The following is a 19,706-nucleotide window of genomic DNA, read 5'->3' as shown; positions in this document are numbered from 1 at the left end:
AGTTATACTGGTTTGAGTTATACTGGTTTGAGTTATACTGGTTTGAGTTAAACTGGTTTGAGTTATACTGGTTTGAGTTATACTGGTTTGAGTTTAACTAGTTTGAGTTATACTTCATGAAGCATTAGGTGTGAAGAACTGAGCAGTGAGTGTTGTCTTGGTGTCACGTGTATTGAGATCAATATGAAATAGAGTAGGGTTCTGTGCAGTCAGTGTGTGATATTATGTTTGATATTGAGGTGCATTAATATGTTAACTCTGTGTGTGTGTCCAGGTGTGGGGAGGACACTCCGCAGGCGAGGCATCTGTTGTCCCTGACTCTGGACCGGGTGAGCCGCTCTCTGCTGCTGGCCTTCCCCTCTTGTGTGGTCAGGGTCCCTGTGGCACGATGCCAGCTCTACTCACGCTGCATGAAGTAAGTCACACACACACACCTCACACACACCCTACAAACACGTCACTGTCCTCTGTAGCTCACACACACTTTTCAGCCACATACAGTAGATCTGTCACTTACCCTAAGCCCCGCCCAGTACCGGTCATTAAAGTCACACCTTTAGTCAGGCCCTAAACCTTCTGCCAACGTTAAAAAAGCTACCCTCAGTGCACCTAAATACTTTACCACATCCCCAAGTGCTCTTCAACAGATCTGTAAATCCAAAATACCACAACACAAGTCTTACTTTCTTGCCTTTGGGCCTTGCTGATCCATCACTAAGTCGTGTTGCCTTGATGCCAGCAGTCTCCAGACCTAGTGAGGAGTGACATGCAGTAAACCATATTTCACATTTTTTATGTGTTCACTGAACCTGGGGACTCATACATGTCTGTAATGTGTTCACTGAACCTGGGGACTCATACATGTCTGTAATGTGTTCACTGAACCTGGGGACTCATACATGTCTGTAATGTGTTCACTGAACCCGGGGACTCATACATGTCTGTAATGTGTTCACTGAACCTGGGGACTCATACATGTCTGTAATGTGTTCACTGAACCTGGGGACTCATACATGTCTGTAATGTGTTCACTGAACCTGGGGACTCATACATGTCTGTAATGTGTTCACTGAACCTGGGGACTCAAACATCTCATACATGTCTGTAATGTGTTCACTGAACCCGGGGACTCATACATGTCTGTAATGTGTTCACTGAACCTGGGGACTCATACATGTCTGTAATGTGTTCACTGAACCTGGGGACTCATACATGTCTGTAATGTGTTCACTGAACCTGGGGACTCATACATGTCTGTAATGTGTTCACTGAACCTGGTGACTCAAACATCTCATACATGTCTGTAATGTGTTCACTGAACCTGGGGACTCAAACATCTCATACATGTCTGTAATGTGTTCACTGAACCTGGTGACTCAAACATCTCATACATGTCTGTAATGTGTTCACTGAACCTGGGGACTCAAACATCTCATACATGTCTGTAATGTGTTCACTGAACCCGGGGACTCATACATGTCTGTAATGTGTTCACTGAACCTGGGGACTCATACATGTCTGTAATGTGTTCACTGAACCTGGTGACTCAAACATCTCATACATGTCTGTAATGTGTTCACTGAACCTGGGGACTCAAACATCTCATACATGTCTGTAATGTGTTCACTGAACCTGGTGACTCAAACATCTCATACATGTCTGTAATGTGTTCACTGAACCTGGGGACTCAAACATCTCATACATGTCTGTAATGTGTTCACTGAACCCGGGGACTCATACATGTCTGTAATGTGTTCACTGAACCTGGGACTCATACATGTCTGTAATGTGTTCACTGAACCTGGGGACTCATACATGTCTGTAATGTGTTCACTGAACCTGGTGACTCAAACATCTCATACATGTCTGTAATGTGTTCACTGAACCTGGGGACTCAAACATCTCATACACATGTCTGTAATGTGTTCACTGAACCTGGGGACTCATACATGTCTGTAATGTGTTCACTGAACCTGGGGACTCATACATGTCTGTAATGTGTTCACTGAACCTGGGGACTCATACATGTCTGTAATGTGTTCACTGAACCTGGGGACTCATACATGTCTGTAATGTGTTCACTGAACCTGGGGACTCATACATGTCTGTAATGTGTTCACTGAACCTGGGGACTCAAACATCTCATACATGTCTGTAATGTGTTCACTGAACCATGGGGACTCATACATGTCTGTAATGTGTTCACTGAACCTGGGGACTCATACATGTCTGTAATGTGTTCACTGAACCTGGGGACTCATACATGTCTGTAATGTTCACTGACTCAAACATCTCATACATGTCACTGAACCTGGGGACTCATACATGTCTGTAATGTGTTCACTGAACCTGGGGACTCAAACATCTCATACATGTCTGTAATGTGTTCACTGAACCTGGGGACTCAAACATCTCATACATGTCTGTAATGTGTTCACTGAACCTGGTGACTCAAACATCTCATACATGTCTGTAATGTGTTCACTGAACCTGGGGACTCAAACATCTCATACATGTCTGTAATGTGTTCACTGAACCTGGGGACTCATACATGTCTGTAATGTGTTCACTGAACCTGGGGACTCATACATGTCTGTAATGTGTTCACTGAACCTGGGGACTCAAACATCTCATACATGTCTGTAATGTGTTCACTGAACCTGGGGACTCAAACTCATACATGTCTGTAATGTGTTCACTGAACCTGGGGACATGTCAAACTGAATCTCATACATGTCTGTAATGTGTTCACTGAACCTGGGACTCAAACATCTCATACATGTCTGTAATGTGTTCACTGAACCTGGGGACTCATACATGTCTGTAATGTGTTCACTGAACCTGGGGACTCAAACATCTGAACCATACATGTCTGTAATGTGTTCACTGAACCTGGGGACTCAAACATCTCATACATGTCTGTAATGTGTTCACTGAACCTGGGACTCAAACATCTCATACATGTCTGTAATGTGTTCACTGAACCTGGGGACTCAAACATCTCATACATGTCTGTAATGTGTTCACTGAACCTGGGGACTCATACATGTCTGTAATGTGTTCACTGAACCTGGGGACTCATACATGTCTGTAATGTGTTCACTGAACCTGGGGACTCAAACATCTCATACATGTCTGTAATGTGTTCACTGAACCTGGGGACTCATACATGTCTGTAATGTGTTCACTGAACCTGGGGACTCATACATGTCTGTAATGTGTTCACTGAACCCGGGGACTCATACATGTCTGTAATGTGTTCACTGAACCTGGGGACTCATACATGTCTGTAATGTGTTCACTGAACCTGGGGACTCATACATGTCTGTAATGTGTTCACTGAACCTGGGGACTCATACATGTCTGTAATGTGTTCACTGAACCTGGGGACTCATACATGTCTGTAATGTGTTCACTGAACCGGGGACTCATACATGTCTGTAATGTGTTCACTGAACCTGGGGGACTCATACATGTCTGTAATGTGTTCACTGAACCTGGGGACTCATACATGTCTGTAATGTGTTCACTGAACCTGGGGACTCATACATGTCTGTAATGTGTTCACTGAACCTGGGGACTCATACATGTCTGTAATGTGTTCACTGAACCTGGGGACTCATACATGTCTGTAATGTGTTCACTGAACCTGGGGACTCATACATGTCTGTAATGTGTTCACTGAATGGGGACTCATACATGTCTGTAATGTGTTCACTGAACCTGGGGACTCATACATGTCTGTAATGTGTTCACTGAACCTGGGGACTCAAACATCTCATACATGTCTGTAATGTGTTCACTGAACCCGGGACTCAAACATCTCATACATGTCTGTAATGTGTTCACTGAACCCGGGGACTCAAACATCTCATACATGTCTGTAATGTGTTCACTGAACCTGGGGACTCAAACATCTCATACATGTCTGTAATGTGTTCACTGAACCTGGTGACTCAAACATCTCATACATGTCTGTAATGTGTTCACTGAACCTGGTGACTCAAACATCTCATACATGTCTGTAATGTGTTCACTGAACCTGGGGACTCAAACATCTCATACATGTCTGTAATGTGTTCACTGAACCTGGGGACTCAAACATCTCATACATGTCTGTAATGTGTTCACTGAACCCGGGGACTCATACATGTCTGTAATGTGTTCACTGAACCTGGGGACTCATACATGTCTGTAATGTGTTCACTGAACCTGGGGACTCATACATGTCTGTAATGTGTTCACTGAACCTGGGGACTCATACATGTCTGTAATGTGTTCACTGAACCTGGGGACTCATACATGTCTGTAATGTGTTCACTGAACCTGGGGACTCATACATGTCTGTAATGTGTTCACTGAACCTGGGGACTCATACATGTCTGTAATGTGTTCACTGAACCTGGGGACTCATACATGTCTGTAATGTGTTCACTGAACCTGGGGACTCATACATGTCTGTAATGTGTTCACTGAACCTGGGGACTCAAACATCTCATACATGTCTGTAATGTGTTCACTGAACCTGGGGACTCAAACATCTCATACATGTCTGTAATGTGTTCACTGAACCTGGGGACTCAAACATCTCATACATGTCTGTAATGTGTTCACTGAACCTGGGGACTCAAACATCTCATACATGTCTGTAATGTGTTCACTGAACCTGGGGACTCAAACATCTCATACATGTCTGTAATGTGTTCACTGAACCTGGGGACATGTCTGTAATGTGTTCACTGAACCTGGGGACTCATACATGTCTGTAATGTGTTCACTGAACCTGGGGACTCAAACATCTCATACATGTCTGTAATGTGTTCACTGAACCTGGGGACTCAAACATGTCATGTCTGTAATGTGTTCACTGAACCTGGGGACTCATACATGTCTGTAATGTGTTCACTGAACCTGGGGACTCATACATGTCTGTAATGTGTTCACTGAACCTGGGGACTCATACATGTCTTTAATGTGTTCACTGAACCTGGGGACTCATACATGTCTGTAATGTGTTCACTGAACCTGGGGACTCATACATGTCTGTAATGTGTTCACTGAACCTGGGGACTCATACATGTCTGTAATGTGTTCACTGAACCTGGGACTCAAACATCTCATACATGTCTGTAATGTGTTCACTGAACCTCAAACATCTCATACATGTCTGTAATGTGTTCACTGAACCTGGGGACTCATACATGTCTGTAATGTGTTCACTGAACCTGGGGACTCATACATGTCTGTAATGTGTTCACTGAACCTGGGGACTCAAACATCTCATACATGTCTGTAATGTGTTCACTGAACCCGGGGACTCATACATGTCTGTAATGTGTTCACTGAACCTGGGGACTCATACATGTCTGTAATGTGTTCACTGAACCTGGGGACTCATACATGTCTGTAATGTGTTCACTGAACCTGGGGACTCATACATGTCTGTAATGTGTTCACTGAACCTGGGGACTCATACATGTCTGTAATGTGTTCACTGAACCTGGGGACTCAAACATCTCATACATGTCTGTAATGTGTTCACTGAACCCGGGACTCAAACATCTCATACATGTCTGTAATGTGTTCACTGAACCCGGGGACTCAAACATCTCATACATGTCTGTAATGTGTTCACTGAACCCGGGGACTCAAACATCTCATACATGTCTGTAATGTGTTCACTGAACCTGGGGACTCAAACATCTCATACATGTCTGTAATGTGTTCACTGAACCTGGGGACTCAAACATCTCATACATGTCTGTAATGTGTTCACTGAACCTGGGGACTCAAACATCTCATACATGTCTGTAATGTGTTCACTGAACCTGGGGACTCAAACATCTCATACATGTCTGTAATGTGTTCACTGAACCTGGTGACTCAAACATCTCATACATGTCTGTAATGTGTTCACTGAACCCGGGGACTCATACATGTCTGTAATGTATTCACTGAACCCGGGGACTCATACATGTCTGTAATGTGTTCACTGAACCCGGGGACTCATACATGTCTGTAATGTGTTCACTGAACCTGGGGACTCATACATGTCTGTAATGTGTTCACTGAACCTGGGGACTCATACATGTCTGTAATGTGTTCACTGAACCTGGGGACTCATACATGTCTGTAATGTGTTCACTGAACCTGGGGACTCATACATGTCTGTAATGTGTTCACTGAACCTGGGGACTCATACATGTCTGTAATGTGTTCACTGAACCCGGGGACTCATACATGTCTGTAATGTGTTCACTGAACCTGGGGACTCATACATGTCTGTAATGTGTTCACTGAACCTGGGGACTCAAACATCTCATACATGTCTGTAATGTGTTCACTGAACCTGGGGACTCAAACATCTCATACATGTCTGTAATGTGTTCACTGAACCTGGTGACTCAAACATCTCATACATGTCTGTAATGTGTTCACTGAACCTGGGGACTCAAACATCTCATACATGTCTGTAATGTGTTCACTGAACCTGGGGACTCATACATGTCTGTAATGTGTTCACTGAACCCGGGGACTCATACATGTCTGTAATGTGTTCACTGAACCTGGGGACTCAAACATCTCATACATGTCTGTAATGTGTTCACTGAACCCGGGGACTCATACATGTCTGTAATGTGTTCACTGAACCTGGGGACTCATACATGTCTGTAATGTGTTCACTGAACCTGGGGACTCATACATGTCTGTAATGTGTTCACTGAACCTGGGGACTCATACATGTCTTTAATGTGTTCACTGAACCTGGGGACTCATACATGTCTGTAATGTGTTCACTGAACCCGGGGACTCATACATGTCTGTAATGTGTTCACTGAACCTGGGGACTCATACATGTCTGTAATGTGTTCACTGAACCTGGTGACTCAAACATCTCATACATGTCTGTAATGTGTTCACTGAACCTGGGGACTCAAACATCTCATACATGTCTGTAATGTGTTCACTGAACCTGGGGACTCATACATGTCTGTAATGTGTTCACTGAACCTGGGGACTCATACATGTCTGTAATGTGTTCACTGAACCTGGGGACTCAAACATCTCATACATGTCTGTAATGTGTTCACTGAACCCGGGGACTCATACATGTCTGTAATGTGTTCACTGAACCTGGGGACTCATACATGTCTGTAATGTGTTCACTGAACCTGGGGACTCATACATGTCTGTAATGTGTTCACTGAACCTGGGGACTCATACATGTCTGTAATGTGTTCACTGAACCTGGGGACTCATACATGTCTGTAATGTGTTCACTGAACCCGGGGACTCAAACATCTCATACATGTCTGTAATGTGTTCACTGAACCCGGGGACTCAAACATCTCATACATGTCTGTAATGTGTTCACTGAACCTGGGACTCAAACATCTCATACATGTCTGTAATGTGTTCACTGAACCTGGGGACTCAAACATCTCATACATGTCTGTAATGTGTTCACTGAACCTGGTGACTCAAACATCTCATACATGTCTGTAATGTGTTCACTGAACCTGGGGACTCAAACATCTCATACATGTCTGTAATGTGCTCACTGAACCTGGTGACTCAAACATCTCATACATGTCTGTAATGTGTTCACTGAACCCGGGGACTCATACATGTCTGTAATGTATTCACTGAACCCGGGGACTCATACATGTCTGTAATGTGTTCACTGAACCCGGGGACTCATACATGTCTGTAATGTGTTCACTGAACCTGGGGACTCATACATGTCTGTAATGTGTTCACTGAACCTGGGGACTCATACATGTCTGTAATGTGTTCACTGAACCTGGGGACTCATACATGTCTGTAATGTGTTCACTGAACCTGGGGACTCATACATGTCTGTAATGTGTTCACTGAACCTGGGGACTCATACATGTCTGTAATGTGTTCACTGAACCTGGGGACTCATACAAACACTGAACCTGGGGACTCAAACATCTCATACATGTCTGTAATGTGTTCACTGAACCTGGGGACTCAAACATCTCATACATGTCTGTAATGTGTTCACTGAACCTGGTGACTCAAACATCTCATACATGTCTGTAATGTGTTCACTGAACCTGGGGACTCAAACATCTCATACATGTCTGTAATGTGTTCACTGAACCTGGGGACTCATACATGTCTGTAATGTGTTCACTGAACCCGGGGACTCATACATGTCTGTAATGTGTTCACTGAACCTGGGGACTCAAACATCTCATACATGTCTGTAATGTGTTCACTGAACCCGGGGACTCATACATGTCTGTAATGTGTTCACTGAACCTGGGGACTCATACATGTCTGTAATGTGTTCACTGAACCTGGGGACTCATACATGTCTGTAATGTGTTCACTGAACCTGGGGACTCATACATGTCTTTAATGTGTTCACTGAACCTGGGGACTCATACATGTCTGTAATGTGTTCACTGAACCCGGGGACTCATACATGTCTGTAATGTGTTCACTGAACCTGGGGACTCATACATGTCTGTAATGTGTTCACTGAACCTGGTGACTCAAACATCTCATACATGTCTGTAATGTGTTCACTGAACCTGGGGACTCAAACATCTCATACATGTCTGTAATGTGTTCACTGAACCTGGGGACTCATACATGTCTGTAATGTGTTCACTGAACCTGGGGACTCATACATGTCTGTAATGTGTTCACTGAACCTGGGGACTCAAACATCTCATACATGTCTGTAATGTGTTCACTGAACCCGGGGACTCATACATGTCTGTAATGTGTTCACTGAACCTGGGGACTCATACATGTCTGTAATGTGTTCACTGAACCTGGGGACTCATACATGTCTGTAATGTGTTCACTGAACCCGGGGACTCATACATGTCTGTAATGTGTTCACTGAACCTGGGGACTCATACATGTCTGTAATGTGTTCACTGAACCCGGGGACTCAAACATCTCATACATGTCTGTAATGTGTTCACTGAACCCGGGGACTCAAACATCTCATACATGTCTGTAATGTGTTCACTGAACCCGGGGACTCAAACATCTCATACATGTCTGTAATGTGTTCACTGAACCTGGGGACTCAAACATCTCATACATGTCTGTAATGTGTTCACTGAACCTGGTGACTCAAACATCTCATACATGTCTGTAATGTGTTCACTGAACCTGGGGACTCAAACATCTCATACATGTCTGTAATGTGCTCACTGAACCTGGTGACTCAAACATCTCATACATGTCTGTAATGTGTTCACTGAACCCGGGGACTCATACATGTCTGTAATGTATTCACTGAACCCGGGGACTCATACATGTCTGTAATGTGTTCACTGAACCCGCGGACTCATACATGTCTGTAATGTGTTCACTGAACCTGGGGACTCATACATGTCTGTAATGTGTTCACTGAACCTGGGGACTCATACATGTCTGTAATGTGTTCACTGAACCTGGGGACTCATACATGTCTGTAATGTGTTCACTGAACCCGGGGACTCATACATGTCTGTAATGTGTTCACTGAACCTGGGGACTCATACATGTCTGTAATGTGTTCACTGAACCTGGGGACTCAAACATCTCATACATGTCTGTAATGTGTCCACTGAACCTGGGGACTCAAACATCTCATACATGTCTGTAATGTGTTCACTGAACCTGGTGACTCAAACATCTCATACATGTCTGTAATGTGTTCACTGAACCTGGGGACTCAAACATCTCATACATGTCTGTAATGTGTTCACTGAACCTGGGGACTCATACATGTCTGTAATGTGTTCACTGAACCCGGGGACTCATACATGTCTGTAATGTGTTCACTGAACCTGGGGACTCAAACATCTCATACATGTCTGTAATGTGTTCACTGAACCTGGGGACTCATACATGTCTGTAATGTGTTCACTGAACCCGGGGACTCATACATGTCTGTAATGTGTTCACTGAACCCGGGGACTCATACATGTCTGTAATGTGTTCACTGAACCTGGGGACTCAAACATCTCATACATGTCTGTAATGTGTTCACTGAACCTGGGGACTCATACATGTCTGTAATGTGTTCACTGAACCTGGGGACTCATACATGTCTGTAATCCCATGCACATTTGGAATGGATCCATCACTAAAGACCGTGTTTACTCTGTTTATCTCCAGGAACTGCATCGCCTCCAGGGACCCCTACTGTGGCTGGACCAGGGGAAGCACCTGCTCTTTCCTCAGGCCCGGGACTAGGTGAGGTGCTGGGGGTGACAAGGGCACTGCTCTGGCCTCTGTCTGTCTCTCTGTCTGTTCCCTGTCTGCTATGGACCTGCCCCGGGTCTCGCTGGTACCTTTGTACTCTGTTTTGTTTCTTTCAGGACTCTGTCTGGTGTCTGTTTGGTCTTTGTCTGGTCTCCGTTTGATCTCCAATTGGTCTCCGTCTGGTCTCTGTCTGGTCTCTGTCTGGTCTCTGTCTGGTGTCTGTCTGGACTCTGTCTGGTCTCTATTTTGTCTCTGTCTGGTCTTTGTTTGGTCTCTGTCTGATCTCTGTCTGGTTTCTGTCTGGTCTCTGTTTGGTCTCTGTCTGGTCTCTGTTTGGTGTCTGTCTGGTCTCTGTCTGGTCTCTGTCTGGTCTCTGTCTGGTCTTTGTTTGGTGTCTGTCTGGTCTCTGTCTGGTGTCTGTCTGGTCTCTGTCTGGTCTCTGTCTGGTCTCTGTCTGGTCTCTGTCTGTTCTCTGTTTGGTCTCTTTTTGGTCTCTGTCTGGTCTCTGTCTGGTCTCTGTTTGGTCTCTGTTTGGTGTCTGTCTGGTCTCTGTTTGGACTCTGTCTGGTCTCTGTCTGGTTTCTGTCTGGTCTCTGTCTGGTCTTTGTTTGCTGTCTGCCTGGTCTCTGTCTGATCTCTGTCTGGTCTCTGTTTGGACTCTGTCTGGTCTCTGTCTGGTTTCTGTCTGGTCTCTGTTTGGTCTCTGTCTGATCTCTGTCTGGTCTCTGTTTGCTGTCGGGTCTCTGTCTGGTGTCTGTCTGGTCTGTACCTGCTCTCTGTCTGGTCTGTACCTGCCCTCTGTCTGGTCTCTGTCTGGTGTCTATTTGGTGTCTGTTTGGTGTCTGTCTGGTCTCTGTCTGGTCTGTACCTGCTCTCTGTCTGGTCTGTACCTGCCCTCTGTCTGGTCTCTGTTTGGTGTCTGTCTGCTCTCTGTCTGGTCTGTACCTGCTCTCTGTTTCATCTGTACCTGCTGGACCACCTGGGTTGCTGTAACAATCATTATTGGTACTTAATGAGTTAGGCTTAGGTTCTGACAGAGCCTACAGTTTATAAGCCTGCAGCACAAGCTGTCACTGCACAAACATGCCCTCATTTAGTTTTACTATCCTGTCAGAGCGAGCTGTGTTCATTCATTCATTCATCTATGATGTCTGCTATTGCCGTTGTGTGTTCACAACAATGCTGCATTTTCAATACAGCTTAATATCCAGAGCTGGGTGTACGTCTTTGTCAGGGTTGTGTTGGTCTTGCTCTACTGCCATAGGAAGATTCCTGCCTGTCTTGGCAGCTCACCTCTTGTTCTGGTCTGTAAACCTTCCCCGCTCCCCCCTCGCTTCCTTTCCGCTCCCCCACCCACTCCCCCACGCTTCCCTCCCGCTCCCCCACCGCTCCCTCCCAATCCCCCCCGCTCCCCCACACTCCCTTCCCACTCCCCATCCCTCCCCCACCGTTCCCCCCGTTCCCCCACCGCCCCCCGCCCTCTCCCCCACCACTCCCCCACCACTTCCCCTCACGTCCACCCAGCCCAGTGAAATAAAATCTCTCTTTAGAGAGGCTGCTTATTGATTTCTGTGTGCGAACAGGTACAGTGCCAGCAGTATCAGACAACAGAGCCTTAAAGAGCACCTTACGGCCTCACCGTTCTACAGTTAAGGCTCCTGTGTTGTTTCTGATTTGATTTAACAAGGGCGGTCAACTTGCCCATCGATCCTGTATCGAGTGATGCGCCAGTTCTAGTTTGAGGATGAATTCCATTTGGAAAAGTCAAAACAATGCTGGGCAATGAAGAAACTCTCAGTAGTTTGCAATATAAGACTGTAATATGGACTATAACATGGACTGTAACAGGGACTATAACATGGACTGTAACATGAACTATAATATAATATAAGACTGTAACATGGACTATAACATGGACTGTAACATGGACTATAACATGGACTATACTATAATATAATATAATACTGTAACATGGACAGTAACATGGACTATACTATAATATAATATAAGACTGTAACATGGACTATAACATGGACTGTAACATGGACTATAACATGGACTATACTATAATATAATATAATACTGTAACATGGACAGTAACATGGACTATACTATAATATAATATAAGACTGTAACATGGACTATAACATGGACTGTAACATGGACTATAATATAATATAAGACTGTAACGTGGACTATATTGAAAGGAAGATAATTAAGTTCCTTACTGATTAGTTTGTGTTGATATTGTTTTATTACTTTAGGTGTTTTGTACATCTTTATCAGACTTTACGTTCATATTGCTCAGTTATAACTTTACCGGTAATCTTGCCTCCTGTAGACAATTCGTCCTTAAACTAATTATCATTTTCTCAGCTGAAGGTATTGTTACAAAACATTGCCATCCTACCCATCTACTCTAAAGATTACAGCCTGCAGCCTGCATTTAGCCAACACAATATACCCTATCAGGGTGAGCAATATATTCACAATTACTGTAGCCACCAACCACTTCAGTGTAAACTCACTTTTCAAGGTCACTCTCAGGCAGTAAAACACTCAGTTGGCCTGCTTGTTGTCTGGGCCTTTTGAACTAATTGCAGATCGTACAGCAGGAGACACATCCCAGTGAGCTGTCTGTGACTGTTGCTGTGCAGCCTGCCCTCTTGCCCTGGGCACTTTCCATGTTTAAATTACAGAATTGGACAGGGGCCATTTTGAAGTCAAACTGCAGCCATTTCTCCTCGTTAGAGGGCCTTTATGGTATACATTCACGAGATTAGAATAACTAGCTGATGTTTCTCTGGATATGGGCCATGACTAAGAGTGGCCTGCTCTCTCCAGGGGACTATAATGCACCTGGTCTGGTCTCACTGCTGCCGCTGGAACTCACTGGTTTCATTTCCTTTTTATTTTGTCGCTTCATCATATAATGTCAGAGCTCCTTTTAGTTTTCCAAGGTCTCATATTACCAAAGTAGAAATTGTCAATTGTTTTTAAAGTACGAGGGGAAAGAGCATATCCAGACGTGCTTTCAGAGGTGGGGGTATACTGTACAGTATGAGTACTATCATCTTCACACTAAAAACTCTTCCTGTCCTTTCTGGTACATTTCATAGTGTTTTGTTTACCAGAGAAAATCAGAAAGTTCTGTCAGACCAAAGCAGTTACACAATGTATTGTTTGTGTCCATTGATAAATGACTGCGTCTTTCCGCTCTTCCAGACTGCCGTTCGAGCAAGACGTAGAACGCGGCAACGTGTCCCATTTGGGCGACTGTGACGGTAAGATGTGTTTTTCTTTCTCTTTATTGCCATCCTCTCAACCTGTGTTGAGAAGTATTAGTGTTGGTTCTGTGTTCCTTCTCTAGGGTAGAACATCATACTGCTGCCTAGCTCCATATCATCATTCCCATGTTGAAATCCCCATGTCTGTTTAGAATCTTTCCTTTTTTTTCTCTTCCCCAGCTTTGCTTATTTTTTCCCACTTCTGGCTAATTATTATGCATCTCTGAGAATCCTCGCCTTGATGTTCTCCGAGTTGTGTTCTGTTGTGAAAATGAAGGTGGCACAGCAAAGCGATTTGCTCGGAGAGAAATCTCCTCGACTCCCGTGGCTCTTGTGATCCCACCATTAATTCTGATGAGACATGTGCGCTATTACTGCTCCACCTCTTCCACCTCTTCAAGTTCATAGTACATAACGGTCACACACGTGCCTCTAATCCTGCATCAGAGGGGCTGTTTGAAGCTGCTCTCCCGCCCCTGGACCCCTCTGGGTCCTGATCTTTTTCTGTCTACGGGTGCTGGGCCGGTGGCTTGTCACTCTTCCTCTACGCTTGCGGTTCTGATGCTGACATGACAAACGTGTGGTGGCCCTGACTTCTGCTGACAGAGGTGCTGTTGGTTGTCTCACGATGAATGGTGCACCGTAGCCCTGCGTACGCTTGCCAAAAGGGTGCGCCAGAATCAGTCTATCAGCTGCCAGAATCATTAGGCACTGTGTCTTAGATAGTGATGAACTTGTGCTTCAATTTCCTACTCCTATTGATGCTAAATCCGTTTTTACAGCACATAGTTCCCCCAGTGTACATCGCTCACATGGTCTACACAGATCTCTGTATCTATCAATAGACAAGACAGTCTGTGGAAGACAAAAAGCTGTAGAAAAGAGACCAGTTATGACATTTCATCATTCATAGTGTTACTGTTTGTAACCTGTGAAGTATCGTCTTCATTCTCACATCACACACACACACACACACACACACACACACACACACACACACACACACACACACACACACACACACACACACACACACACACACACACAGAGAAGGCAGGTGTGAGTCTCCAAAGCTCTGAGGTAGATTAGACAAGCATATCAGTCCATATCTCTCTACCTGACATCTGTCTGAGTCTGTAGCAGGCAGATAGAAAAGAGCCTGCCGTGCTCCATCCATCTATCTATGGGTTAATGCAGCATTCATCACCATCTCCCTCCTTCTCTCTCTCCCTGAGTGAGGGAGCGTACCCGGGCTCCGCCGCTACTCAGTGGTGCCCCCACTGCACACACACAGCGCCGGGTTAGGGCCCACCGAACTCCAGCCAGACCCCCCCCCCCCCCCCTTTTCGGCGCCCCACAGAGGAAGATGGATGGACAGCCCTGCTAACAGCCCATCTTACTGCCTGTCCTTCTCCTTAGTCAGAGAAAAGTACCCCTGGAATGAGAGGAGGGGGAATCGATTTTCATCTCCTCTTTGGCTCGATCTGAGTCTAATAAATATCAGGAGTGAATCTATAAAGCAGTCTGCAGCCGTGATGGCTGAGGGGCTGAAGGAGACATGGCTGAGCCCGGGGTCCTGGACAGGGGCGTGACAAATGGAGTGAGAAGGCCACCTCCGTGTCTGGAATCACCGTGTTGGCACTGCTCCCGTTAGCGATAGCGTGACGAGGCAGTTACTCTGTCAGTTGGCACAAGGAGGCTGCCTACTCCTGCTCTCACACCTCGCTTTTGCTCTCCCTCTCCATCCATCCTTCTACAGTATCAAAGTTAGAGCATGATTCAGTGCAGGAACAGTATATCCCATGGTGGTCTACCTCAGCCCAGGTTAGGAAAGAGGCAGTCACTGTCTCTCTTCTTCTACTCAACAACACAGAGATCAGTTCAGGACAGGAGTTTGCGATTTCCCCCCTGAAATGTCAGACGTTTGGATGCCTGACTTCTCTAAATCAGTCCTGATCAAAGCAGATGGAGACATCACAGCTTTTAATTGAGCTGACCTGTGGTGAAGGGCTGCTTAGTCAAATGAGTCCAATCAGAGCTGTGTGTGTGTGTGTGTGTGTGTGTGTGTGTGTGTGTGTGTGTGTGTGTGTGTGTGTGTGTGTGTGTGTGTGTGTGTGTGTGTGTGTGTGTGTGTGTGTGTGTGTGTGTGTGTGCGCGTGTGTGTGCGTGTGTGTGTGTGTGTGTGAGGGAGAGGGAGAGGGGGAGAGCCTGTGTGAGTTTGTGTTTGCATGCGCGTGGCTCTGCATGCTGAGGGTCTGGGCCTATCCTACCTCACGTCAGCCCACAGCCTACAGCTCAATCACTCTGTCCCCAGAGCAGCCCAAGCCTAATGCTGGACTTAGACTTTTAATCATGTTTGAGTTGAACCCAGTCAGCTCTGAAAACTCCTCTAAACTTGTCAGGTAATAATCACCAGCAGTGTAAACACAATAATGAGCGGGGTTTGAGTCCGGGCGTCAACTGATTGTCTAACGTGTCAGCTCCACTTATGGGCAGTTATTGCACCACGCGACTGCAGAGTGCAGGTTTTCCAGGTCATGACCTAACTTGCAGGAGTATCAGTTACAACAGGGTAAGCTCAGCTAAGTGTCAGGCTAGACATCAACCGTATACTATTTCATTTGTTGAAAGGGACCTTTAACTCTCACAAAATGTAAAACTATGTACATAGAAAAAGGCTAGAACCCTATAGTGGTGTTTCTTCACCCAAAAGCTCCAGACAGCTTGGTACCAGTGATACGGTTCCAATGCACCCACTGGCTTCACTAGCAAACGCTGTGGGAATCAACAGGAATTTCTGTTCGCACAAAAAGCTCATCAGCTAATGTCAACTGTATTAAACCAGGCGTCAAATGGGAGAGGATGCTGTCACTGCAGGAGAGGATGCTGGCACTGCAGGAGAGAGTCGCTGGCACTATCACTGTATTAAACCAGGCGTCAAATGGGAGAGGATGCTGTCACTGCAGGAGAGGATGCTGGCACTGCAGGAGAGAGTCGCTGGCACTATCACTGTATTAAACCAGGCGTCAAATGGGAGAGGATGCTGTCACTGCAGGAGAGAGTCGCTGGCACTATCACTGTATTAAACCAGGCGTCAAATGGGAGAGGATGCTGTCACTGCAGGAGAGAGTCGCTGGCACTATCACTGTATTAAACCAGGCGTCAAATGGGAGAGGATGCTGTCACTGCAGGAGAGGATGCTGTCACTGCAGGAGAGGATGCTGTCACTGCAGGAGAGGATGCTGTCACTATCACTTGTTCCAAGTCAACGCATTTCAAATCTACCTTTTCCCAGAAAGACGTCTCAGGGAAGCCGAGTAGGTTTCCGTCTGTGTGAACCAAGACAAAACGCGATAGTCAACTCTTACGCTCCTTCGCTGCTCGCTCACCATTCACTCCTTCCACGCCGCCTTGAAAGCACTCAGGCATAATGACAGACCCTCGCCAGCGAGCGAAGCCATTACAGATGGAAGCAATTATGGTGCTGTGAAAATATTTCTCAATGTAAGGCGGTGTTTTGCCCTGGAGAACAGCGGGTTGCAATCACAAATGAATTGAGGTCCACAGCATTGAAGCGAGAGCAGGAAAGATCTGACGCGGTTGCGTCATGTTAATGGGTGACAACTGCAAGGACTCCGGGGGAGAGGAAGCGGGAGGGAGCATTTGTTAGCACATTTACCACATTCTAATTTGTGTCGGTTAGAGGCCTGAAAGGAGCCGGTAAAGATTAGTGCTTTATATTTACATTGTGGGAGCAGTAAGTAGAGTTTTGAAACCTCTAGATGACAAATGCATTCCCTGAGGCTGAACCCAGCAGAGACACTGCAGCAATCACTCTAGGAGAGCTGCTCTGTCTGAGATCTTGGCGACCTTTACTACACCGAAGTCATCCGTGCCCGACTATCAAAGCTCCGCTCCTCGCACAACGAGAAGGAGGGGGGCAACCCACACGCCCCAGACGCCAGCCTACGTTCCTCTCACATACGTCTCAGGCACAAAGCAAAGATCTGAGACGCTTGAGCTGGGCCTATCCTACCTGCTGTCTGACGAGAGGTGCAGGTTTGTGAAATGTGAGGGAGTTTCAATGTGCAGCATCAAACCTGAATATCTAGAGAGGTGCGAGGACTCCTGAAGGGTTTCTTCTCTTTCATGTGGGTCTCTCTTGTGAGGAGTATGGGGAGAAGAGAGTGGTAGGAGAGAGAGAGAGTAGGCAGCGAGGTGAAAGCTGATGGGTATCAGAGAGAGCATGAAAGGACAAACAGCTGCCGTGAGGAGCCGACCGAGCCGGGCCGATAGCTGGCTAACACACCGCCATCAGGCCTCTGCGTGTCAACAGGAAGTGCTGATCTTCTGAAGGATGATTGACTGCCTCAGTCTAATGCGTTCTAAGGCCTCACGCTGCATGGCTGAGGGAAAAGTGTTCAGCAGTTAGTTAAGTCCCAGAGCCCCATAATGCCTCATTCCTAACCCTCGCATAGTGACATCGTCTCTGAAACTCGTGGCATTATCTCTCACTGAGACTATAATCCAGCGTGCTGTTCCCAGGTAACATTCGGCCTCCCCTCACTAGTCTCCACACCCAGTGTATCGATCACCTTAAAGGGGATTTTGTTCAATTCACCACAAAAGCTGTCTATCTGATGCCTCATCTCACTGAGGATTGGTCTCATTGTTGTACAGGAGGATTTTCTAAAGCCGTGGGCCTGTGGCAGAGCGGATGTATGGTGCTGAAGGCATTTCATTAAGCGTGTGTCGTAAATCAGAGGAGCAGGGCGGAGGAGCTGATTCAATCAGCCAACCAGATGGGCTGGAGTCCCAACCAATGCTGGATGATTGAATCATCCCACTACTAAACCTTAAACTGTGTGTGATGGGAACAAACCCAATGCTACAACACTGAGGTGTTAAAACACTGAAACAAATAGTTCTGTGTTTTCAGCTGGCGGTCATACTGTATATTGTGGTGTGTACAGCCATGGCACACTAGATTTATGTCTACAGCATGTGGGAAAGATGAAGTTGAAATTGCGAGGTACCTGATTGGAGAATGAGCGATTGTAACCCTCGGTGGATCGTTAAACTAATAACACGGCCCGGAGTTTGAGTTTATTGCCTGTGACATATCTTTTGAATATTTGTTATTAGTTTCCATGGTGTGCTTTTCCTTCGCACCTAAATTGAGGATATCAATTACTGCCCAACACCAACCATAACCGTAGGCCATCATGGGGTGCAGTTGTGGGAAAGGGAGTAAAAAGCGACATCCCTCCGAGACGAATTTTTCTGGAAAACTATTTATTTCCACAGTCCAGATGTTTTATTTGGATTTGAACATGTGAATAGAAAGTGTTAAAAAATATAACACAAAGGAACCAGTCAAACGACCGACAGTTTCCCTCTCATCAAATTGAGCATGGGATGGAGTCAACTTCCTGTGATAGATATGAATTGAACACACACCATTATTTAAACAACTCTGCTCTATCATTTAGCACAAGGGCATTGTAGCAGCACAGTGGACTACTGTGTGGATGCATTTATGATGGAATTAGCTACCTTGAGCCCGAGCTAGTAAAACTTCAATCTGTCCTTTACTAATAGGACGGCTGAAAACCTGATTCTATTAGCAGAGTTTTGTGGAAATGTTATGGAATTTAATTGAAAACACATGCTGGGGTTCATAAATATTTTACTATATTGATCAGTAGAGGCAACCTGCCCTTATAAGGTTCTACACAACCTCTAGCCATGACTCTTCCTTGGTAATGTAGTCAGAGGAACTATAAATGCCTTGATAATCAACTCTATGAGTAAACACAGTGTCTATGATGTAGCAAGGCTGTGGAGCTCCAACATGTCTGACCACAGAACAGTGGTGGAGGGAAGGAGACCACACCGGAGAGGAACCCAGATCAGACAGAGAGAGACAGAGAGAGAGAGAGAGCGAGAGAGAGCAAGAGAGAGCAAGAGAGAGAGAGAGAGAGAGAGAGAGAGAGAGAGAGAGAGAGAGAATATAGTGAATATAGTGAATATAGTGCCTGGAGTCTTTCTTTAAACAAAGATAGAAATAATGGTAGAAAGAGTACTGAGCCATGAGTGCAGGCAGTGCATTCAGTCCATAATTCTCATATATTACATAGACACACACATAGTACACTCACATTCACATCGACACAC

The 19,706-nt window shown here is 45.6% G+C and overlaps 1 protein-coding gene across 3 annotated transcripts in view; it reads left to right on the top strand.

Moving 5' to 3' along the window:
* The window catches only part of LOC115144926 (semaphorin-6B), a 153,449-nt gene that overhangs the window by 113,979 nt on the left and 19,764 nt on the right, over positions 1 to 19,706 (top strand). For all 3 annotated transcript variants that reach the window (XM_065003076.1, XM_065003075.1, XM_065003077.1), the window contains exons 14-16: positions 275 to 415; positions 10,156 to 10,233; positions 13,468 to 13,526. In XM_065003076.1, the coding sequence (XP_064859148.1) occupies positions 275 to 415; positions 10,156 to 10,233; positions 13,468 to 13,526 (278 nt within the window). The remainder of the gene's footprint in view (positions 1 to 274; positions 416 to 10,155; positions 10,234 to 13,467; positions 13,527 to 19,706) is intronic.

This window comes from Oncorhynchus nerka, linkage group LG17, assembly GCF_034236695.1.
Source record: "Oncorhynchus nerka isolate Pitt River linkage group LG17, Oner_Uvic_2.0, whole genome shotgun sequence".
NCBI classification, from domain to species: Eukaryota; Metazoa; Chordata; class Actinopteri; order Salmoniformes; family Salmonidae; genus Oncorhynchus; species Oncorhynchus nerka.
Note: the sequence above shows the minus strand (reverse complement) of the source record. Positions and strands in the feature narration are given on the sequence as shown.